At 35.6% G+C, this 22,485-nt stretch overlaps 2 protein-coding genes across 13 annotated transcripts in view; one reads left to right on the top strand and one right to left on the bottom strand.

Annotated features, from left to right (window-relative positions):
- The window catches only part of GPR160 (G protein-coupled receptor 160), a 70,540-nt gene that overhangs the window by 37,879 nt on the left and 10,176 nt on the right, over positions 1–22,485 (top strand). For 2 of the 5 annotated variants that reach the window (XM_059391574.1, XM_059391575.1), the window contains exons 3-4: positions 433–536; positions 1,754–3,210. In XM_059391574.1, the coding sequence (XP_059247557.1) occupies positions 1,826–2,842 (1,017 nt within the window). In that variant the 5' untranslated portion in view covers positions 433–536; positions 1,754–1,825 and the 3' untranslated portion in view covers positions 2,843–3,210. Of the gene's footprint in view, positions 1–432; positions 537–1,753; positions 3,211–22,485 lie in introns of those variants that run through there. The other 3 variants (XM_059391577.1, XM_059391578.1, XM_059391576.1) reach the window with 2 other exon arrangements.
- The window catches only part of PHC3 (polyhomeotic homolog 3), a 78,663-nt gene continuing 60,122 nt past the window's right edge, over positions 3,945–22,485 (bottom strand). For 5 of the 8 annotated variants that reach the window (XM_059391567.1, XM_059391569.1, XM_059391570.1 and 2 more), the window contains 4 exons: positions 21,524–21,638; positions 18,528–18,660; positions 18,205–18,436; positions 3,945–12,783 (listed from right to left, as the gene is read on the bottom strand). In XM_059391567.1, coding sequence (XP_059247550.1) covers positions 12,629–12,783; positions 18,205–18,436; positions 18,528–18,660; positions 21,524–21,638 — 635 coding nt within the window. In that variant the 3' untranslated portion in view covers positions 3,945–12,628. Of the gene's footprint in view, positions 12,784–17,901; positions 18,030–18,204; positions 18,437–18,527; positions 18,661–21,523; positions 21,639–22,485 lie in introns of those variants that run through there. The other 3 variants (XM_059391572.1, XM_059391573.1, XR_009402511.1) reach the window with 2 other exon arrangements.

Below are 22,485 nucleotides of genomic sequence, written 5' to 3'. Positions count from 1 at the left end.
CAGCTTGTGAAATGTGAAAAATGCCCCCTGCTCACTAAATTTTTCCTTTTGGGAAAATACAATAATTTTTCATTTAAAAAAAATGTTACTTATGTTACATGGCACTAGTGTCAAAAGGTCCTGAAACCAAATAGTTTGAGAACCACTAGTTTAGACTCTGAAGCCTAAGGGCAGAAACTGCAATGCCAGCAAGACTTGTTTAAATAGATGCCATGTGATATGTACCCATGTCTCGGGGTCTTTGGGGGCTTCCACCTAAATGTATCCCATCTTCTTATCCCTGGAAAAAAAGAATATAAGCAGTTAATTACTGGCTTTAATCCCTCAGAAAGTTAGTTTTTCTAAGCAGAGAGTTGGAGCCAGTTAGTTATACTGAATCCCACAGTGGCTGCTCTTAATGGTGGTTGTTTATGTTTTCTCTCTTTCGCGCAGAGCTTAGTCACATGGCATCTGGAATGCCACGTACCAAAATCAAGATCCCTAAAGGATGTAAAACTGAGATTATCAGCCAACAAGGACCTACTGGAGAAAGCAGAGTAAGTAAAGCATTGTGTGTTGTCAAGAATTGTCTGTTTGTTTTAAAGATTTTATTTATTTGACAGAGAGAGACAGATTACAAGTGGGGGGGGCGCCAGAGGGCGAGGGGGGGGCCTCCCGCACGGGAAGCCTGGGCTCAACTCTGAATACAATGAGGAATAGTGGGAACAAGGAGCCAAGGAACAAGGTGGAGGTTGGTGGGTGGAATATTACCATCTGCTTTCTATCTTCGAGTTTCAGAATGATGATCCCGCAGCAAAATGCTATCCTAAATTTCACTGACAAAAAGAAAGCTGGGTGGGTCTGGAGTCAGAGTGAAACTGGGTTAACAGCTATCGGTAATTATTAACTGAGTATTCCTCTCAGGCTGCTATTTTATCCTGCATTTTGGTTCTGGTAGATAAAAGTACTTTTCTATCTCTACAAGTTATTAAAACCCATACTTTTATAGAAGTAGTAATTTATATGTAACATTTTGTTTATAGAGCAGAGAGTTCTGGACCATGTGGATCTTAAAAAATGACCGAAGTGTACACATTAATTCTTTCTGATCATATTCTGTATTATGAGAAATATAAATTCCTATTAATGGACCCTTGAACAACACAGGTTTGAAATGCAAAGTTCCCCTTAATGCCGATTTTTTCCAATAAATACGGTACAGTGCTATACATGTATTTTCCTTATGGTTTTCCTAATATTTTCTTTTATCTAGCTTACTTTACTGTAAGAATACATCATATAACACATGTAGAAAATATGTGTTAACTGACTTACTGGTAAGGCTTTCAGTCAACAGTAGGCTATTAGTGAAGTTTTGTGGGAGTTAAGTTATATACAGATTCTTTACTATACAGGGCCCTTATCAGTACCTTTTACTGCTTCCTTGTTCAAGGATCAACTGTAATTATTTGAGAAATGATTGGATTAAATTAGTTCTTTGAGAATAAAGTTTTTGTGTTTGTTTTTTTTTTAAGACTTTTTAAAGATTTATTTGACAGAGAGAGAGACCAGGCACAAGCAAGGGGAGGGGCAGAGGGAGAAGCAGGCTCCCCACTGAGCAAGGAGCCTGATGTGGGACTCAATCCAGGACCCTGGGATCATGACCTGAGCCCAAGGCAGCCGTTTAACAGACTAAGCCAGCCATGTGCCCTGAGAATAAAGCTTTAGTAAAATTAGACATGGCATCAGGTTTTCTTGTGATTTTTCCTTACAGGGATGGAAGCTAAATTGAAGCAGTGTTTTATCGTATGTACTTCAGCAGATCTTCTGCAGTTCAGCTAAAACCATGACTGCTCTTTCTTCAGAGAACTGCTCTTTTCAATACCAGTTACATCAAGCAAATCAGCCTCTAGATGGTAACTGTCTGCTATTCTTGATTATACTTGGGAAAATATTACTGAATATCCTCACACTAGGAATGAGAAGAAAAATCAGCTATCAAAATTTTATGGAATATTTTTGCATTTCACTAGCATTCATCGATCTTTTACTTTTAGTAAATATTTCCATTATATTCTATTTCAGGGATTTTGTAGTTTTAGGCATTAGGTTTACTAAATACCACATTTGCCTATTTACTCAAATTATTTCTTTCACTTACGGCTTTCTGCATTATCCAGTTTTCCTGATAGCTTGTATAGATTATTACCTGAATTTCTCTAAAACCACAAAGCTTGCATTTAAGTGTCAAAAACTATTTTATTTCTTTATAGTAATTTTAATTTGGATTTCAGTCCTTGCTTATGTTTTGGGAGATCCAGCTATCTACCAAAGCCTGAAGGCACAGAATGTTTATTCTTACCAGTGTCCTTTCTACATTAGCATTCAGAGTTACTGGCTGTCATTTTCCATGGTGGTGATTTTGTTTATGGCTTTTCTAACCTCTTGGTCAGAAGTTATTGCCTTGGTACAGGCTGTTAGGATGACTTCCTATATGAATGAGACTATCCTGTATTTCCCCTTTCCATCCCATTGTGGTTATACTCTGAGCTCTAAAAAAACGCTCTTGCCCAAGTTCATTATCTGTTTTCTCGGTACCTGGTTACCATTTGTACTACTTCAAGTAATTATTCTTTTACTTAAAGTACAGATTCCAGCATATATTGAGATGAACATTCCATGGTTGTACTTCATCAATAGTTTTCTGATCGCTACAATTTATTGGTTTAATTGTCACAAGCTTAATTTAAGAGACATTGCATTACCTGTGGATCCATTCATCAACTGGAAATGCTGCTTCATTCCACTTACAATTCATAATCTTGAGCAAATTGAAAAGCCTATATCAATAATAATTTGTTAATGTTGTCATGTTAAAACTAATTAAAACTGACAACTACAGTAATAATCATAATTTTACAAACGGGAAAGGACAAAGACTGAACTGAACTCTGAAGCTCTACTCCCCAGGCCCACCTTACATACCTTTTCAGAATGTGTCTTTGGGGCTATGGTAGCAAAACCAAATAATTCCAAGAGAATTTTGTTATACTGGTTCAGAAACACTGCATGTTACCAATATTAATTTAACACAAAAGTGAAAATAGTTAATACTTGGCCATACTGATTTCATGTTACCCAAAAAACTACCGGATGCAAACATGTTATGTAAATCTGAGATTTTCTGCCAATACTATACAAGTGTAAATAAACATTTTTATTGAATTCAAAGCAAGAAAATCAAGATCATTTTGTTAAAATTATTTGGTGTAAATATTCTTTTAACATAAAGGGAAGATCAACTCAATTTAAATTTAGGTAATTTTCAAAAATATATCTCTGTTTTTAATACAGATAATCCTGGAAAAAAGTTTTTAGTTGCTCACCCTACAGAACTGGGAGTAGTGACTAAGTCTCTTTCCATGACATACCAGATTCATTTTCACTTATAACTTGTATGTCACATACTTGCATGTCAAATTGTAATCACATGGGCAATGTGTCCCACTGAAAAGTAAATGAGGATTTCTTATCCTCAGCACTGCTCACATTTTGGGTTGGGCAGTTCTGTGTTGTGGGAGACTGCTCCGTGCACTGGAGGGCGTTCAGCATGTGCCTTCCCTCTGCCCAAGACATACCAACAAAAACGTCTTAGACACTGCCAAACCTCCCCTGGTGGGCAGAACTGCCAGAGTAAAGCCACCTCGATGGCAGAATCATCTGAAGTCACTTTGTTCAACTACGTAGATACTGTCTGTAACTGTCACTATTTCTAAACTTGGTCCCCTCTGCTTCTCTGGGTTACTTTCCCTCTGACTATCCCACTTTCTATCTGGCCATTACCTAGGACTGAGATACTTTAAAATATACTGTACTTAGTTAGTAAAGATTTACACTCTGCAGAGTTTTGTAAATATTTCAAGGCTCTCATAAGCTTAAAGAAAAAAATTATCCAATAGACCAGCCAAATGGAAGAGGCTTTTATTTGTAAAGAAATGAACTTACAACTGGTCTACAATATATTATTGTAATATAAACAATATAAATAAATGATCCTGTAGGCCCACTAACCTTCCATCCAGACCCACATGAAGCAATGTTAACAACAATATTCTGTGTGAAAATGTGCAGGTAACAAAGGTGCAATTACAAGCAAGGTTAAGCAGCAGAGTATAAGGTGCTTTAATTGAACAGTTAATGTTGCCATCAACAAACATCTGAATGCTCAATTTTACTTCACTGAATACAGACACAACAAATAAGAAAATCTAAAATTCATACACATGCTACTTGTTAATATGAAAGTGCTTTCTCTTTTAAAAAAATACACCAAATGGACAGTCTTTTTACATAGATCATGTTGTGCTCTTATAATGCAAAATTAACTTCATTTTCAGGTTATACATTTTAAAACTGTAGCTATAGACACCAATCTAGGAACGCTAATGCTAAGAGTGCTAAAACTATTTCATTTCCTGTAAGGAGGACTCTAATACAATATCCAATGGAAAGAATACATCTATATATAATCTAACATCTGTTTTCTGAAAAAGTAAAAAAAGGTTTCCTTTCCCCTTGGTGATGCTTTGTTCAACCTGGGTAGATGAACTTTTGAGGTCTTAGTAATATGAAACTCCTATTTTAGAACAATGGGAGGAACCAAAAGGAATTTAAAAATCAGTTAACATGTGCTTGAAGCTTCAAAAAAAAAAATTACAACAATTTGCCTTTGTTAAGTCAACAAAGTAACTTTTTTTTTTTTAACAAGAAGACAAAAGCAGTGATTTAATAGAGGCCTGAAATGCCCACCCTCGCCTCTCCCATCAGTACACCTTTGCACACTGTGTCTACAACTCCAGCCTTTTACCACAGCTCACTCCTCACTCTGAGGATAGTTTTTAGAACTCATTTTCACTTTTTTTTTTCCTATGGGAAAAACAAGATCAAACTTCTGAATGAGGTGACTGGGAATCTAATTTAGTATACTAGCAATCAGAAATCTAAAATTATACCATCTTTGCACACTCCATTAGCTTTTTAAAATTTAAAAATGCATATACAAGAACTATACAATAGATATTTTAACAGCATAAAATACTTGAAAACTTCGGTAAATTAAAACATTTTAAAAGTAAATTTTAACCAAGACCATGGCAAATTTTAAACCCAGACTATCTGGTTACTTGGATGTCAGTGTTCTATTTTCAATCCGTTTTAGATTCTAATCTAACATGTACTGGGACACTTTCCTGCTTTAAAAGCTGCAACTATGATGCACAAAAGATCTTTTTTAATAGCAGATATTTTTATTTTGAGGGGTGGAAAAAATTATTTTCATTTGATATCTTTATGGAGAATGCTAGCATGATGTTAATCTGTATCATTGGATCAACAGGAATTAGAACATCATTTCACAGAACCCCCAAGTGGTAAGGAAACTTTACCCAGTTACTCAATGCCATTCAGTATTTATTCCCCAAACAGCTGTCAGTTCAAGCATCGAATGTTTTTTTGTTGACCAGTACTGCATTTTAAAGGAAACCCATTTACTATGTAATACATGTGTGCTTTTTAAAAAGTAGATATTTGTAATAACAGTAAATTTGTGTAATTTCTTGCTTTATCAAAAAAAGACAATAAAAAACAAAACTATTTAGCGATCCCCCTTGAGACTTTTCAGTTTGAGAAAGTTATTCCACTGTCAATACTGGGTGTAAAGCTTTTGTAATTACAAATATATAGTAAACCAGCACCAGCTTCTTTCTTTGTATTGTTCTGTCACACACCCTGTATAGCAACACCTCTGGAATAGATTCAAGTGTCAAAATAATTCTGAGAAATAATGGGCTGTCACAACAGTCTCAAAATGTTAAATCCCTATCAGGTACCCTTGATTTTGTAACCTTATCAGGTGTATGATTGACTGTGATCGGTATGTGAAATGTGTTTTAGGAATAGTGCTGTGATTCACTCAGACCCTTTAGATAGAGCTTAATACTTTAACCCAGTGGATAAAAATTTCCCCTAGTTCCAGCTTCACATTCAGTACAGCAAGTAATAATAATAATAATGTCCATGTTTGTTTAAAGCCACAATTAGAATTTTGTTTGGGAAGATTCTGTGTACTCATTACCAGTTCCTTAAGTCATGTATACCATGTAAGTGTTCACACGGTTTGCTAAATGAATGGATGAGTGCATGAGTGACAGTGTTCATATGTGTTCATATGTTCAGGGTGAACTAGTAGGAAGCATTTAGAAAAATGCCCTCATTTGCTTGTCTGGACAATTTTTCTTCTCTGCTTTAATCTGTAAGAGAACAAAGACTGCCAGTGACCCAGGAAATGGACACTTAACAAGTATCTTTTATCAAAAGCTCTTAGTATGAAATGAACCAATAAAAAGGGGAAAAGAATTAAGTAGAAACAACTTGAAAAACACCCCCTTATGTGGCCTAGAATCATAGTTTTAGAGCCGGAAGGTGCCTTAAAGAGGATTTAAACCAAAATCAGCCTTTTGAGTAGTAGAGGCTCCATAATGTATATTCAGGAGACGGAACAGATTAAAGGCTAAGGAAGGGCTGAAGGTGTCACACACGCTAAGTCACTAACAGCAAGTAAAACTCCCAGCCCCCAACCAGCACTTTATCTTCATTCATCATGTTAATTTAATGATTATGTTCATCTATTATTGAGTACTGAAGTAGACTATTTAGTACTATCTAAAACAAAAAGAATTAAGACTTTAACCACACATTCTAAACAAAGATTTTAAACAATGGACACTTCTGGTTTGCCTGAGGCCAAGACTAAACCCAGTTCCTTCTTTCTCAAGCTGGTTGATGTTTATTACACTATCAGCCCCACCACTACCTTACACACACCAACTTCCTCACCTCCACAAAAAGCTGTACAAAAAAGCTCCACAAAACATGGATTTAACACTGATAATATTCCCTAAAGCATAACTTTTAAGCCAATAAATGATGGCTACAATCAATCCTTAAGAAGATTACTGGAGTCAATTTAAATAGGTGGTCTAAAAGGACTTACTAAATTACTCTTATATTTAAAGCTATGCCATGTTAGCATAACAGTAGTTTAAATTTATATTAAGTTCTTTTTTCTGACTTAAAATTCATCACTAGACTTCTTTTCAACAATACATTTTAAAACCTTTGTACAGGTTTTCTTTCTATGGATTCATACTGACGCCATCAATATCACTGAGAGCAATTCTACTTTTCAGAAGCAGTGGGAACAAATACTTCTCTAGTGCACCCTCTTCTCCAACATCTGAGATGACAACTGTCATCTTTAAAATTAATGTTCACAAGCTATAGAAAAAGAAAAAATGAACCATTCATGGAAAAACCTATCCTAAACGGTCCCCAAAACATGGCACTTACAAGGTGTGTGTTCATGGGTTCGAGTAGAATGGGGTCTTCATTAGAGAAGCTGGGCCTCAGATCTGAGGAGGAGGGAGACCACTCCCTTTAATGTCTGCAAGCTCAAGTGAAAGTTCAGAAAAAGCCAAACACTGCTCTGGAAAATGATGCTAATTTGCATTAGTGCTTTATAACGTTCAAAAAAAGCTTTCTCATAGTATTACTTTAAAATAGATTAAATAAGCTCTAAAAATAATATGTAAAACTTTAAATTTTTAAAAATTAAAGAAACTTTTTCCAAAGAAGATATTGTCAACATTTTTTTTTTTAAATTGAAGAAATGGCTTGTATTGCTGCTATGAAGGGAACTATATAGTGGTACATATTATGAACTAACAAAAAAAGAATATCTTCCCAAAGAACTTTTTTTAAGATGTACAGCTTATAGTAGCTTTAAATTAAACTTTAGTAAGACTGCATATTTATTTTTCTAATACTGTATTTGTGCTTATCTAAATTGAATCACAATCTTTAAGAGGAAACCAAATGCTCTCAAATAGATTCATAAAATACCAATATTGATGAGTGAATTGAACAGTTCATTTCATAATCCACACTACTGTGCATTAAAGAAACAGAGGTAGGCTTCCATTGAAATCCATACTAATAAAGAAAAAGCTACCGCTCTTTAGTCACCCAATTCCTGGATACAACCTAAAAAATAAAATACTATCTTAAAATGCCTTTGTAACAATCTGCAAGGTTGATTCAACTGTGGTATATGAAAATGGATACTCTCCTCTACAATTCCAGTAACTCAATTATAAATTAACCTGTGAGTTTGACAGATATTCTCTAAGTACAATAGCTGTCACCTTTAAAGTCAAAATTCACTAACTTATGTATCATTGGAACTATTTATTAATAGTTCTTTTAGGGACAGGAAGTCCTCCTAAGGGCAGGATCACTTGATGGAGAAGGAAGGAACAAGAATGATTACAGATGAATCTTACTGCTGTAACTGCGATTCAACCATTGCACTGTATTATTTTGAACCACTGAAGGCCATAGCAACATTATACAACCTCACTCCGTTAACTGTGCTATCCCCTTGGGTCTGGGATGCTTTTCCTCCTTTTGTCTCCTCCTCCACTTCCCTGTCCTTCCCCCATGGTGCACAGGAAACAGACTGAACACTGTGCCCAAAGGTTTCACTGAAACATGACTGTTAGATATTAAAAACTCCTGCCCCAACTGCCTTCCTAATATTAACCCTACTACCAAACCCTCTCTAAGGACTTTCAGATGAAGGTGTCTAAGAAGTTTTCCCACAGTTCCCTCCTGACTAGAACAGGCTTTTAGAGGGAAGCAGTAGGTGAGGCCCTTTGAGGCTGTCCACTCAGGCTCAGGCCCACCGCACCCAGGCAGCATGCATTCCTACCAGTCGTTAAGGATGAGGATCTTCAAACCACAAGATAGAAGCACAGGTTTCTAGATTAAAATGTCTTTACAACTTCTTAACAGTGTGTCCAACCGGGATTTCAGCTACTCAGTATGGCTGTGAGGATAGCATCACTCACATCCATCGATCATAGTTTATTCTTTCCAAAATGGTATACACACATGTAAACATGTAAACACAACCCTATCACACTTAGGCTGCGATGGTACCAGAACACTGAGAATGTAAATAACAGGACTTTATAACATTTAACTGAACAAGTCTGTGATCTGGGACACTGGGACAGATTTCAGTCTCAGACTGGTAACTGAGTATATGTCGGACAAGAATTTCACACTAGCTCTATGAGGATTAGCTAGGTCGAAAATTATTCAAAGGCATGGGCACAACAGTACTTACTTCATACAGTTCTAAGTAAGTGTTTAAACACATTAGGAAACAAAAACAAACAATGGGCTATCTAAAAAAAATCCTTTCTATTTAAAACTAGGTAAATCATGAATATTCAAAAGTGCAGAAATCTGTTCAGTGTCGAAGTGGGATAAACAAAGTGGCAGATCTTTTGTCCGCCTCTCTCCCATGCTAAAGCTTCTTCGCTAATGTCTTCTCCCCGTTCCACCTTCCCTACTCTGTGACAACCCTTAAGCTAAGACTAAGAAAAACATCTGTTTAGTGATATCACAGCAAATTAAAAGTATCATCCTGGAAATAGTTACATGCCACTTAAAAAGGGACAGGTTTACAGACAGCACTCTGCCTTAATCAATAGTGATTATATCCAAGCTGCATGGCTTGTCAGACACATGCCTACACCAGGCTTGATGAAAATTCGTGTCATGTAAAAAGTTTACAATCCAGCTTTCTCAGTGTGTTTATTTTTTTAGGAAGCCAAGGCTTAAAGCAAATAAAAATCGAGATGTGGAGGTTTTATTTCCCTCAATGGGAAAAGAGTGCATCAGTTTAAACAAGTCAGAAAATGCAAACTTAGGTAGCAGAAATAGGAAGAACTTCCCATGTGCCCTTTTGTCATTCTTTCTCCTCAGTGAAAATCCTAAAACAATTAGTCGCATGAAGGAAAAAGAACACTCTCCCCACCTAATTCATACCAGAACTGTGCTTAGAACGTAGGAGAGAGGTGCATGCCCAGTGTTATCATCCATACCCATCATATATAACTGAAGCTCTGATTTTAAAGTGTCTAGAAAGAAACAGATGCATCAACAGGGAAAACTAGCAGTTGAGCAAATGAGCCATTTCTAAATAAAATAGCTCACTTGAAAAACTAAGTATATTTTCTAGGTATGTTTTGAGTGAGGACAAGAGAAGATCTGGACTACTTTTGAGATTTACAAGATTTAAGATTATAAGGTGCTCTCATCAAATGGAAATCCCCCTTCCTGTAAGCTTTCTTGGATATTTAACACAGTGCTAGGTACAGGGGCTTTCAGTTAGTATCTAATGACTGATACAAGAAAAGGGAGTAAATAAAAGGAGAACCTATACATACTTCAAAGTAAATACCTTAAAGGCTATAGATAATATAGTAATGGGAGATACTCATTATTGCTAGGGGAGTCTATCCCCAAATAATCAATTGCTTGTGGATTATCTATGAAAAAGTTTTACTTCCAAAGGGAGATTTTCCATTGTGCCCTCCACACCCCCCTACAGTGGACCATCTCCTACTAATGCTCAGCCTATACTTGTGTTCTGAAACTGGAAGATGACGGGGGAAAGTCAAGCATATGACAACTCTGTCGTAACGATAACTGCTAACAAATGAAAACTAATTATAGAGTACCTACCTTTCCTTGAAACTTTAATCCAGTTAAAAATGTGATATAAAGAAATATGTGACGTAGACTACAGCTATTGTAGGTCTGGAACATGAGCCTTACGCTATATTACACCTTCTAATCCTACATGTAACTATCAGTAAACATCTTTTTTTTAAAACATTACTACACAAAAGAATCCCACAAAGCATACATTCAAACAAGAGGCATCTAAAGATTAAAAAAATTACCCGCTGTATTTTTGTATAAAAATAATCAACATTCTCTAATGTACACAAAGCCAAAAGATAAATATCTGTGATGTCTTTAATGACATCTTTAGTCCTCTACTAGCTCAACACAATCTTTTTGAAAAGAGCAGTGACAATGACTGAAACCCATGGACTCTTCCCCACTTACTGAACTTCTGCCAAGTATCTGTGTATGTTCCTTCCATTTTAAAACATTTCTGTCGTGTGGCAAAGATTAAAAAAAAAATTTTTTTTTAATGTCTAGGACTATAAGGCTCTCACAGTTCCCACAACAATTCTGTTTTATTGTCATAATTCTGATTATTTAACTATTTAGTGAAAATTTTTAATTTAAAATTTTTTTTCCCTAATATACATACAAAATTAGGTCTGATAATCCAAGAGATACTACTTGGTGGGTACTTTGTAGGAAGCATGCAAGAGTTTAGTCAAGGAAAAAGGAATGTGTATTCTAGCTAGACCCAGCATGTTTAAGGTTAGAAAAAAATCCAAAGACCAACCACGTATCCACTACAAACTTCTGTCAGGCCAAGTAAGCTTGGACTACTTGTAAAGGCTATGCACTGGTTCATAAAGTATAATCACAGTATGCCCTCATCAGTGCAGAGGAGCAGGTATGAAAGATAATTAATTTGAAATCTGTACTTTCTGAGAGTCAAATTATTTGTATGCTAGTCCTTATTTTACGGGTCAATTCAATGGACTTTCCCCTTTTTTCTAGAATGGGTAAAATTAGGAAAAATACTTGAACATCTGCTATCTGAAATACTTCGACTGTATCATGTATTCCTTATTGTGCCCCATCTTTTCAAAATATTCCTTTGGGTAAAAAAGAGCAACATTTACCACTCCTCCATCAGGTTTCCGAACTTTGACACTACTTGGTATTTTGGACCCAATAAATCTTTGTTTTGGAGGACCATCCCGTGAACTGTGGGATATTTAGTAACGTCCCTATCCTCCATGGCCTAGATGCCAATAACAACCCTACCCAGCCTCTCCAAGCTATGACAACCAAAATGTCCCTAGACATTGATAAATGTCCCCTGGGGAGCAACACTGACTTCTGCTGAGAGCCACTGCTCTAAATGTGCAAAAACTAAGAGGAAAACCAACTTTCTCAGCCACACTAAATTCTTAGTCAAGTTTGGAATAGAAACCAACTCTTCTGACTTCCAGATCAGTATAATTCATGCTAGAATGCAGTCCCTTTTTATAGACAAAGCAATTGTCTAACAGACATATTTTTTTAAAATGCACACTGATAGCTCATTGCATACAATTCCAGTCACTGGACTCCTATACTAGTCCTAAATTACTCCTAAATTATATCTCTCATGACAACCTATAGAAAACTTACAGGGTAGAAAAATGTATAAGAAAACCGAATCAAAACAGGAGAAATGTAAATCATTAAATTATTTTTAAAAGGATTCTTTATATTAACGATAAACATCACCTTTAAAAAATTATCTAGTATAACATGTTTCTTTGAAAAATATCATGGCCCTCTATATCAGTCTTTCATTGTTGCATGTAACCTGTAAAATCAATCTTACCAATGTAGGCTACTTATGAAAATGTATGATGAATCATATCTGTAGAAGAAATGTCAGCTTTTGATGTGGAGATTCCAATGTGCTTGGCTATCCACCACAATATATGATAATATTCTAGGCCAACTTGCGCCTTTACCTTACAAGTCTGTTTAAGAAGAGTAAAAACCGCTGTTTTCTCACAGCCTCATGATCCTGTTAAGATTCCTTCAGAGAATTGATGCGTGCACAGATCTTTAAAGCTGGGCCTAATTTGATATTCATTGCACTCATAAGATGGTCTTCTTTTAGCAAAAGAAGGGCCTGTCCATCAATCTCCTGTGCTCTGAACTCATCTGCAATATCCTGGCAGCCTGGAATTGATTAGAGGAAGGAAGTTAGCCTTAATATATAACAATTAGATGTTACTTCTATCAGTCACAGTTATGTTCTCAGTGGGTCTGAGTATCTGAAATACAGGCTGAGAAACAAATGAAATTTATTTATGGTAGTCTTGGGTTCACTCCTGAAGAACAGAGTATCTCTTGGCATTCTGAAAATAAAAATTAATTCAAAATTCAAGTAAAGCAATTTACTTGGAATTCTTGTTCTAAAAATATTATTATTATAGAAATAATTAGAGTCCGTAGAAATGTAGATTTATCAGTTCAGATATAACATACCTTGACAAAAAAGACAGTGGTATCACCTCAAAGCAGGCCACACATATAACAAGTTTGGATTAACTAGGTACTATACCTCATGAACTTTTCTTTGATAATATGCCCTTCACATACAGGTGTAGAGAAATAAAATACAATGTTCTGTCATTTGAGTAACCATTTAGAAATATTTTTTCAAGTACCAGAGTACCACTTTCATTATCATTTGTACCTTATTCTAATTTTTAACTTTGAATTGTCAAGTACATGTAGTACAACATTTTTATTTTTCACTCATGAAAGAACCAAACCAACAAGATCATAGTATCAATGTACTGCAATGCTGCTGAAATGTATTGCACTTCTTGACTTGTAATACCAACTTCAAATCACTGGATTTGTCTCCACTTTTGATAAAAAAACAAATTCCCACTGAAATTATGAACTTGCCCCCTCATCTCTTGCCAAATAATATCTGATCTCTCAGTGTAAACCAGGTGATTTAGCAGGTAACAATACTTAACATCTACTTCAATTTCAAATGTTTTTACTGTCTACCAAATTTTCCACAGCCAGGTTATTCAATCAACTTCCCCGCTAATAATAAAGAAACAACCAGGGAAGGTAATGAGTTAAGGAACCAAGAAAGGAGAGAATGCAATAATGGGGAAGCTTCCTTATGAGAGACAGTGAAATTATAAAACTGAATTTAAGAGTAAAAACTAACAGCTTCAAGTCTATTTTATTCAAATCAGCATTCTATGAGAAAATAAAACAGTAACAAGTAATGGAAATGGTTACATTACACCACTGGAGAGCACAACTTTGCTGGAGTGATTATCCTTTCTACTGCAAATGTGTCACCCACTTGCTTACATAAGATAATAATGTCATCCCTACAACCCGGGGACCAAGCACAAAGCATTGTTAGGTGCTAGATACATCCATTTCTGCGTAAGTCAAGGACTGGGTAAGTGAATAAACAAACAATAAACAAAAACAGGATCTGCTACAGAGGAGCTATTTGTAAGAGTGATACACTTTCTTCTGTCTTCAGCTGTACGGCCCTCTTTTCTCTCCGTTATTTCTTTTCCCATCTTCTCTGTTAGTTGTTTCTTTACTGTTTCATATATATAGCAACCAGCTTTTCAACTTCTCTACTTTAATTTCCAGACTTAAAAACTGACACTTCAAAAGTACCCTAAGCAGAATGTTATGGTTTTTGCCCATTATATTATATTATATTATACAGTTAAAATGGGATTACTCACCATAGAAAAGCTCCCTTTCTTTTCCCAGAGGTAGCTCTCAAAACTGGGCAGACAAAACTGACTAATCTTGCATCTAGTTGTGACTTCATCCTTCTTTTTATGAAAGAACTAATGTTCTTCTCTCTTCAGTCTTATTTACAAGAACACAGGAAAGAAAAGAAGAGAGAGAAAGACAGGGCGGGACTTACTTAGATTCAGAAAACAGGAGCAATGAGAAGTAATGAGGACTGTTAAGAGCTACATTTGGGAATAGAAACAAGGAGTTTTCCCTAAGGAAATATATCACATCTGTTGTTCCTCTGTACTGGGAGATCCCTCTTCAAATGTCTTCTTGTGATAAGTAAATGTATTAGTAAAATGATAAAGAACAAAAAATGTTTCGGGAAACAGCATGATCGTGGAGGAACGCATTATATTCAGAATTTTAGATCACAACTTCCATAAGCCAACCACAACAAAGATTAGTTATACTATACATTAGTATAGAAATGAAAAAATAAAATTACTTTAAAAAGAAAAGGGGGGGAGCACGGTGGCTCAGTAGGTTAAAGCCTCTGCCTTCGGCTTGGGTTGTGATCCCAGGGTCCTGGGATTGAGCCCCACATTGGGCTCTCTGCTCTGCAGGGAGCCTGCTCCCCCCGCCCTTCTGCCTGCCTCTGCCTACTTGTGATCTCTTCAAATAAATAAATAAAATCTTTAAAAGGGGGGGGGGGCAAAAGCAATTATTTTTCTGAAACTCATTTCAAGAAAAATGAATTTTCAAAAAATATTTAGATGCTCAAGGTATACTAAGCTAGAAATTCAATGAGTTTCTGACATTAGAATCTACTTCTCTAAAATGACGGTGCCCCAGGATCTCGTACAAAACATATCCCAACTGCAGCAACCAGCCAGCATTGCTGGTTTTATGTCACCAGAAGCAGCTATCCAGATGGGCACGGACCTCAGCAACTGAATGAGCCCCAAATGAATTTTGCAATGTCCAGTCATTTTTCCAGCTAAACCCAAAACCAAACACTCTGCATAGAAATGATCTCAGTAAGGCTGGTTAAAATATATCACTTGCCACTTAATATTACATAAGAAACAAGTCCTAATATGAGTATTATGAAATCCAACAGTCATATGTTTTTAGGTGAATTCCTATTTTATATGCCTACAGAGAAACCAAATCTACTAGAGATTCACAAATTAGTAAGTACAGAATAAAATGACCTTTGCACTGTAACGAGTTAAGAAGATAACTGCAGTTAATTGAGAATAATCATTCCCATAGAAAACCTTTTAACGCACAAAAGTTAGAAGAAAATATATATATTTTTTAATTTAGAGAGAGAGCATGCACACGTTGGGGTAGGGAGGTGGACAGAGAGGAGGAGACAGAATCTTAAGCAGGCTCCAATCTCAAAACCCTGAGATCACAACTTGAGCCAAAACCAAGAGTCAGACACTCAACTGACTGAGCTACCCAGGCACCCCCAGAAGAATGTAATTTTTCACTGTGGTAGCAACTCTGAGATTGAATACACAGCATACAGCTCTAATATGGTCCCGGCAGGATGGTTCACAAGATGGCATTATACAAAGAAAAAACTCTATAAGTAAATATAGGTGCCCTGATGAAAGAGGGATGCCTGTCTCAGCTGGAAACAAAGAAAATACATGAGATTACAAAATATATAAGCTTGTTCATTCTATGAGAAAAGGTTGGAAGCAGACTACATGGGGGAAGAAAAATAACACAGACCCGAATGAGCCTGAAGAGGCTCAAAAGATGTTTATAAAGGCCAGAGGAGCATAGAGAAATGAAGACAAAAGCATTTTCAGATACAAGATTTCCTTTAGGCCACAGGGATTATTCAGAGAGAAATACTCAGAAAGAAGATATAACTGATCACACAAATAAGCCTGTTATTTTAGCCTGTCAAAGGAGTTTGGAAGTACTCCCATTTAATCAGTTAAAGGAAAGGAGACTCTTACACAGCACCAAGCAATTCTAAATTTTATAAAGCAGTTTCTCTTTAATGGTAAGTCATGTTCTCTAAACAACTAACAACAAAACTGTATCCTGATGAACTAAGATAAGCACCTCAAATATAAGCAATGATTTTTTTTTTTTTAACTGAAATGAAGCAAGAATGAGCCTTTGTTCTAATACAGCAGCCAAGAGTAACCTCCTTGCAATGGATATTGGGGAAAGTTAGAAAATTAGCCCTAAAAAAATGCATATGAAATGATGGAAGAATCAGATACCTATTATTTGGTAATTATTTGACCAATCACTTTCCTCAGGATATGAACCAACGCTCCTCCCCAAAGGAAAGGAAATAGTATCCCCAAAGGAGAAATCAAGCTAACAGCTCACACACCCCAGGTGGAAGAGTGAGATTACTTCTGAAGATGACAGAATCAAAGTCCAATCCCAAGGAATCATTAGAGATTCCAGTGTTAATTCTCAAGATATCTAGACTGGTTCTAAAAACTAAAATTTATGTCATTAAATATTAAAACCACAACCAGTGAAGACTCATCATCTTCTAATATATCGGTTTTAAAGCAGATTCAAAACCTATGGTTAGCACTTAACTTCACACCTAAGTTTCCAAAGGTGCATATTTTAAAATCTTCCATGAAAAATGTATCCTCTCTTTAAACAACTGTAATCTTTCTTTAAAAGTGACCATATCTTGTTTAAAAAAAAAACTTAATTAAGCGTTTCTGAAACAAGCTACTGAAAAAAAAATCTGTCATAGAATTCTGTTTATATAAGGTAAAATGGCAGATAGGTTTTTTTTTAAAGCAGTTAATAGTCTTTCTTTACTCAGCACATTAACTGTAAATTTGCTTCTGAGAGTTATCTTCACTGAAAGATTCATCAGCAAAAATAGCTGGATTAATTTTAGTAAGTCTGTAGAGTTCAAAGGGGATATATTGTATCAAGAGAATAATGTGATTCACAATAAAATCAAATGGAACAAACATCTTGTTTTCCACATTCATAAGGTCAAAATGAGTAAGATTTGCTGACTTAAAAAAAACAGTCTTAACATACATAATCAGTGTGGGTCTCATCATGAGCCATGGTGCAGTTATCTTTAGTAACCAGCCCCTTGGACAAAGGAGATATAAAAGACTGCTGCATTAAAGAAAAAAGATAAAGAACATAAAGAATTAAGCTGATGGAAAGAGTACCAAAATGAGAGAGCAGTAAAACAAAAATAAGAAAGTTACCCTCAATATTGAAATGGAATATCGTAACTGAATCTTAGTTGTCTACTTAAAAAATCAAATTTTAGAAGGGTTCTTGATGTCTACTTATTATAAAGAATCAAGGAATGCAGCTCCCTTTAAAAGAACCAGCTTGATTTTTAAAAAAAGAAACCAAAATGTTATCATATTCTAAAAGGTCTTGATTAGCTTTCAAAAATTAAAAAAAAAATATATATATAGTCTCTCTTATTTCATTTTTAAAAGGTTAAATTAGGAAATAAAGAAGAAATAGAATAGAAAAATAGAAGAGCAGAAGGGAAGAAGCGTCTGACTCAATCTCTCTACTGACCTCTCGAGAGAAATCAGACTGAAGAGAAGAGAGCACCTTTAAGATCTTCACCGGCTGAGGTGTCACAGCAGAAGCAGGACTAGTCAGTTTTTATCGACTTGGGGGGTATGAGAAAATACCCAGTTGTGCTGAGGGAATAAGCAAGAGGAAACAGATCATATTTCAATAGCAAATGCCATTCAATTAATATATATACATAGTACTTCTGTAGCCCTCTTGTGCAATAGGTGCGGATGGATCTAACATCATTCCTGTGTGGGAATGCACAAGAAAGATACAAGTCCCAAGTGGTGAATTACATACCAGGCAAAGAGTGGATGAAGGCCCAGACATCATCAACTGTCCAGATAGATGGCTCTGTTTGTGCAACTGGTAGCAAGTCACTGTTCTCAGGCATTTTCCTAATTCTCACATCCCGAAGCTCACGTTCTCTTTCCCGCTCACTCTGCCTGCGCAGGCGTGTTGTCATAGCAGATGGAACAGAATCTTCATGAGAAGCCAAGTCTTCTTCTGCAGATGGATAAGTAATTGGAAGCTGGAAAATGTAGTACAAGTAAAATACAGCATTGCACTTTCCTTGCATTTCGGAAAAGGGTATAGTACATTGAAGCAAGGTTTCTACAGACCTGCCTAAGGATATGTTCTCTTGCTGCCCCATCAGGGCCACTTGGACGACGGCCACGATGCCCAAGACTTTGATTATCAGGCTTACGATTCCAACGACTAAGTGCAAATTTTTTAGAACAGCTAACATTGTACCTAAGAAATTCAAGTAAGAAAAAATATTAAGTGATAGATGGAACACCCCAGTTAGTATTTAATTATGACTTTAAAGTGCACTTGTGAATCAGTAAGTGCCAAATACTTCATTAAGGACTTTAATACCTCAGAAAGTAAACCATAGTGTTCAATAGATTTACTTATGCTGACAGTCAAAAAATGGCTGTATATTTCAATAATATAGCTCTCAATAATTACTGGATACCTATAACAAGGTACTGATATTTTCTTCTAGTAACAGTATGATACCAGGAAACCTTATGAAAAATACAGAGGATAACCGATTTTTTGCAAAATAATTCAAGGTTGAGGAGAAAATATATGAATTATGTAGATGTTCACACTTATGTTTTCTCAAAAGATGTTTATGTTTATCATTTCTGGAGAGAGAGTAATATAAAGAAGTTAACAGTAAAGAAGGGGAAATCTCAAATGGCTAGTAAAAGATTTTTCAAATATTACTGAAATCAAAGAGTGAAAATACTGTAAAGTTAAGATTTCAGAGTTACACAAGGCATTTATAGTTCTCACTATTCACGAAATTCGAATACACCTGATTCTTTAAAATTAGCTGAAAGAGTATTTTCATTTTATCAAAACAGACTAGTAGTTTTTAATATAGATCTTTATAAGGCATGATGACAGTTTCAAAGAGTCCTATGCTGTTTACTGGGTTTCAAGGCCTAGAACAGGGCAGGCAGACTTTTTCTACAAAGGGCCAAACAGTAAGTATTTTAAGCTTTGTGGACAATACAAGTGTCTGTCAGAAATACTCCACTCTGCAACTGTTAACGTGAAAGCAGCCATAACACAATAGTGAATGAGCATGGCTGTGTTGCAATAAAATTTTAGTTAGACCAAAATTTGAACTTCACATAATTTTCATGTGTTATGAAATATTATTCTTTTCATTTTTTCCCAGCCATCTCAAAATTTAAGAACCATCCTTAGCTCAGGCACCATCTAAAAATAAGCTACAGGAAGGATTTGGCCTGGGTACAGTTTGCCAACACCTTCCCTGGAAAGAAGAGCAAAAAGAAAAATCTAAGAAACAAATTTCTGAAAAGCTAAAGAAAGGCAAAGAAAAATACATACAGTTCCTTTTTTACACATATAGAACTGCCACTCTAATTTCTTGTTTTCAAAACTCTTAATCTAAGATTTCTCAGGAAAAGGACAAAAATAAATTCAAATGAACTTTTTGCTATTGATAACTATTCTAGGACCAATATACAGATACCAAAATAAATTTTCCTCATCTATGTTTTATGACAATATCAGGAGGTGGAAGTAAGGAGTACTATGAAAATGAATAAGCTATCTTTTTTCCCCCAAAACTTTTCTTTTTTAAGTGCCCTAATGGCCACTTAATTTTACCCTAAAACAACTCAGCAAGTTTCTGCTGTATTCAGTATGCTGGTCTGTGCACACAGCTCTATAGGTTTCTGATTTCCAGTCACAGCAATCTAAAAACATTTTTCCCCAATGACTAGAGAATAGAGACTAACCCTACACTTACTATTTAGTCCCTAAATATTTAGATCTCCAAGGCAGACATGTAGATAGCAGTTCTTCCCTGACCTAAATTAATTTACCCTTTCCTCCTTACTCTCTCATCTGCATTTCCCTTATATTAAAACCCCTCACCCCTAAAGAGGTTCATCTAAAGGTATAGTAACTTGACAGCTCAGCAATCAATCACCTCTGGGAGGAGTTATGGTAGTGTTAAATGTTCTAAAATATTTAACAGTCAAAACATTTAAAATATTCTGAAAGGCCGTCCTTTTCCCTCAGAGTTTTAATCACTTAGAATCAGAGAGCCACTCATCTTTTTTGTGGTGTATGCAAACTGGAAAACTCCCAAGTTAAAGCAGCAGCCACGTAACTTGGTTAGGGCTGTCAATAACACAAGATAATATGTAAATAAAAGACTGACAACTAAGAAACCAAATGAAGTCATTTTTGGAGGAAAATACTCTGATTATTTTTTTAACTTAAGTTTTACTAAGTATCTTGTAATGGCACCATACAATATAATATGTTCACGCAAGAAAATTCTACATACAAACAATTAAGATCTTATATTCTTTGAGAGAATAATCACTTTCTGGAACAGAGAACAAACTTCAAAATAACCTGTACATACACTTCACCCCCATGGTCAATACCTGTATTAGGATTGATTATCAAAATCAGAGTTTTTTTTTAATGTAAACTAAACATGTGAAAACAAGGAAGACACTGAACACTTCTTTAGTTATGAATACGGTTTACCTCTAAAATTACTATTGAGAATAGATTTAGAAAAGACCTGTTTTGCTCTCTGATGATTTAACAATGTGGGGAACTTGTGCTGCAGCTGCCCCACTTAAAAACCCAAGATAAACAGGAGTAATATATGAACAGATATGCATATAATGAATATAATATATTCATAACATGAATATAATGAAAACAGTTTAAAACAAAACAAAACCAGTTTAAATCCTGGTATTTTCATACTGATCAAACAATGAGGTGATAAAACAAATACTGTTTTGATACCTTAAGGACTAGTTCACAAGAGACATTCTCCTAAGCATATTCTTGACAGGAGATTGTTACTTATATGTTAAAATAAACTCACTGCTATAAAACTCACTGTAACTGTTATGAATATGTAACTCTTACAGAGAAAAATTTAATAACTAAATATCAAAGTAACTCCAAATAATGCCTATTTGATATTCTTCCTCTATATTATAGTATCTAGTTTTGGCTGCTTGTAAACTCTACAAGTTTTTTGGGTTTCTTGCAATGATTGTTTGTTTCCGCTTTAGGAAAGTCAAGGGAATAGAAATACCTTTTGGCACAGGACATAGTGCAGAATCGTTTTGACCGGAGAAATTCATTAGCATATCCCATCTTCCCACAGAATTCACACTTGAGCAACTCACTGTCCATTTCTTCTAATGTCTCTAAAAAAGAAACAAAGGAAAAAACTTCCAAAAATTTAATCGTGGCAGATTTTCTTTTAGCATCTACTTCAGTTGGATACAGCTAGTTCAGTCCTTCCAGGAAACTTAAAGGAATGGTCTTTTAACTTTTCAATGGATAACCACTGTGGCAAGGAAAATACTCCAAAAACAACTGCAACCACCAATTCCCTCCTACTCCTCCATAAACATTTTATGGAGTTATCTCTGTATAAATAAGCGATGCATTTTTAAAGGTTCATCTTGCTAAAATCCAACATACTTAAAATGGGCAAATAACTTTATTGAACAGTGTAAAAGAAATGAAGATGAATAAGGCAAAACCTTCAGGAAGAATGCTGTCAGGAAGTACTGTGCAGGATATGAATTTTGTGCATGGTGCTATGAAGATAACATAGCAGAGAATACTTAATTGTAACTGGACAGAATGAGGATGACTTCAAAAAGAAGCTAAACTTCTGATATGCTGGATTTTAGAGGAGCATATAAGAGAACATTTTTAAAGGTGTGCAGTGTACAGTAGAAAATATAGATACAAGGGCACCTGGGTGGCTCAGTATTTAAGCATCTGCCTTCAGCTCAGGTCATGATCCCAGAGTCCTGGGATTGAGCCCTGCATCAGGCTCCCTGCTAAGCAGGAAGTCTGCTTCTCCCTCTCCCACTCCCCCTGCATGTGTTCCCTCTCTTGCTATGTCTCTGTCAAATAAATAAAATCTTAAAAAAAAAAGGGGGGGGGGATGAAGAAAGGACTCTGAAATATAGACACAGATGACAAGTACTCAGAAAATTTAAGCATATTATCTTAGTGTTACTGAAGAAGCAAACAGCA

Source organism: Mustela nigripes, chromosome 2 (assembly GCF_022355385.1).
Source record: "Mustela nigripes isolate SB6536 chromosome 2, MUSNIG.SB6536, whole genome shotgun sequence".
In the NCBI taxonomy this organism is placed as follows: Eukaryota; Metazoa; Chordata; class Mammalia; order Carnivora; family Mustelidae; genus Mustela; species Mustela nigripes.
Note: the sequence above shows the minus strand (reverse complement) of the source record. Positions and strands in the feature narration are given on the sequence as shown.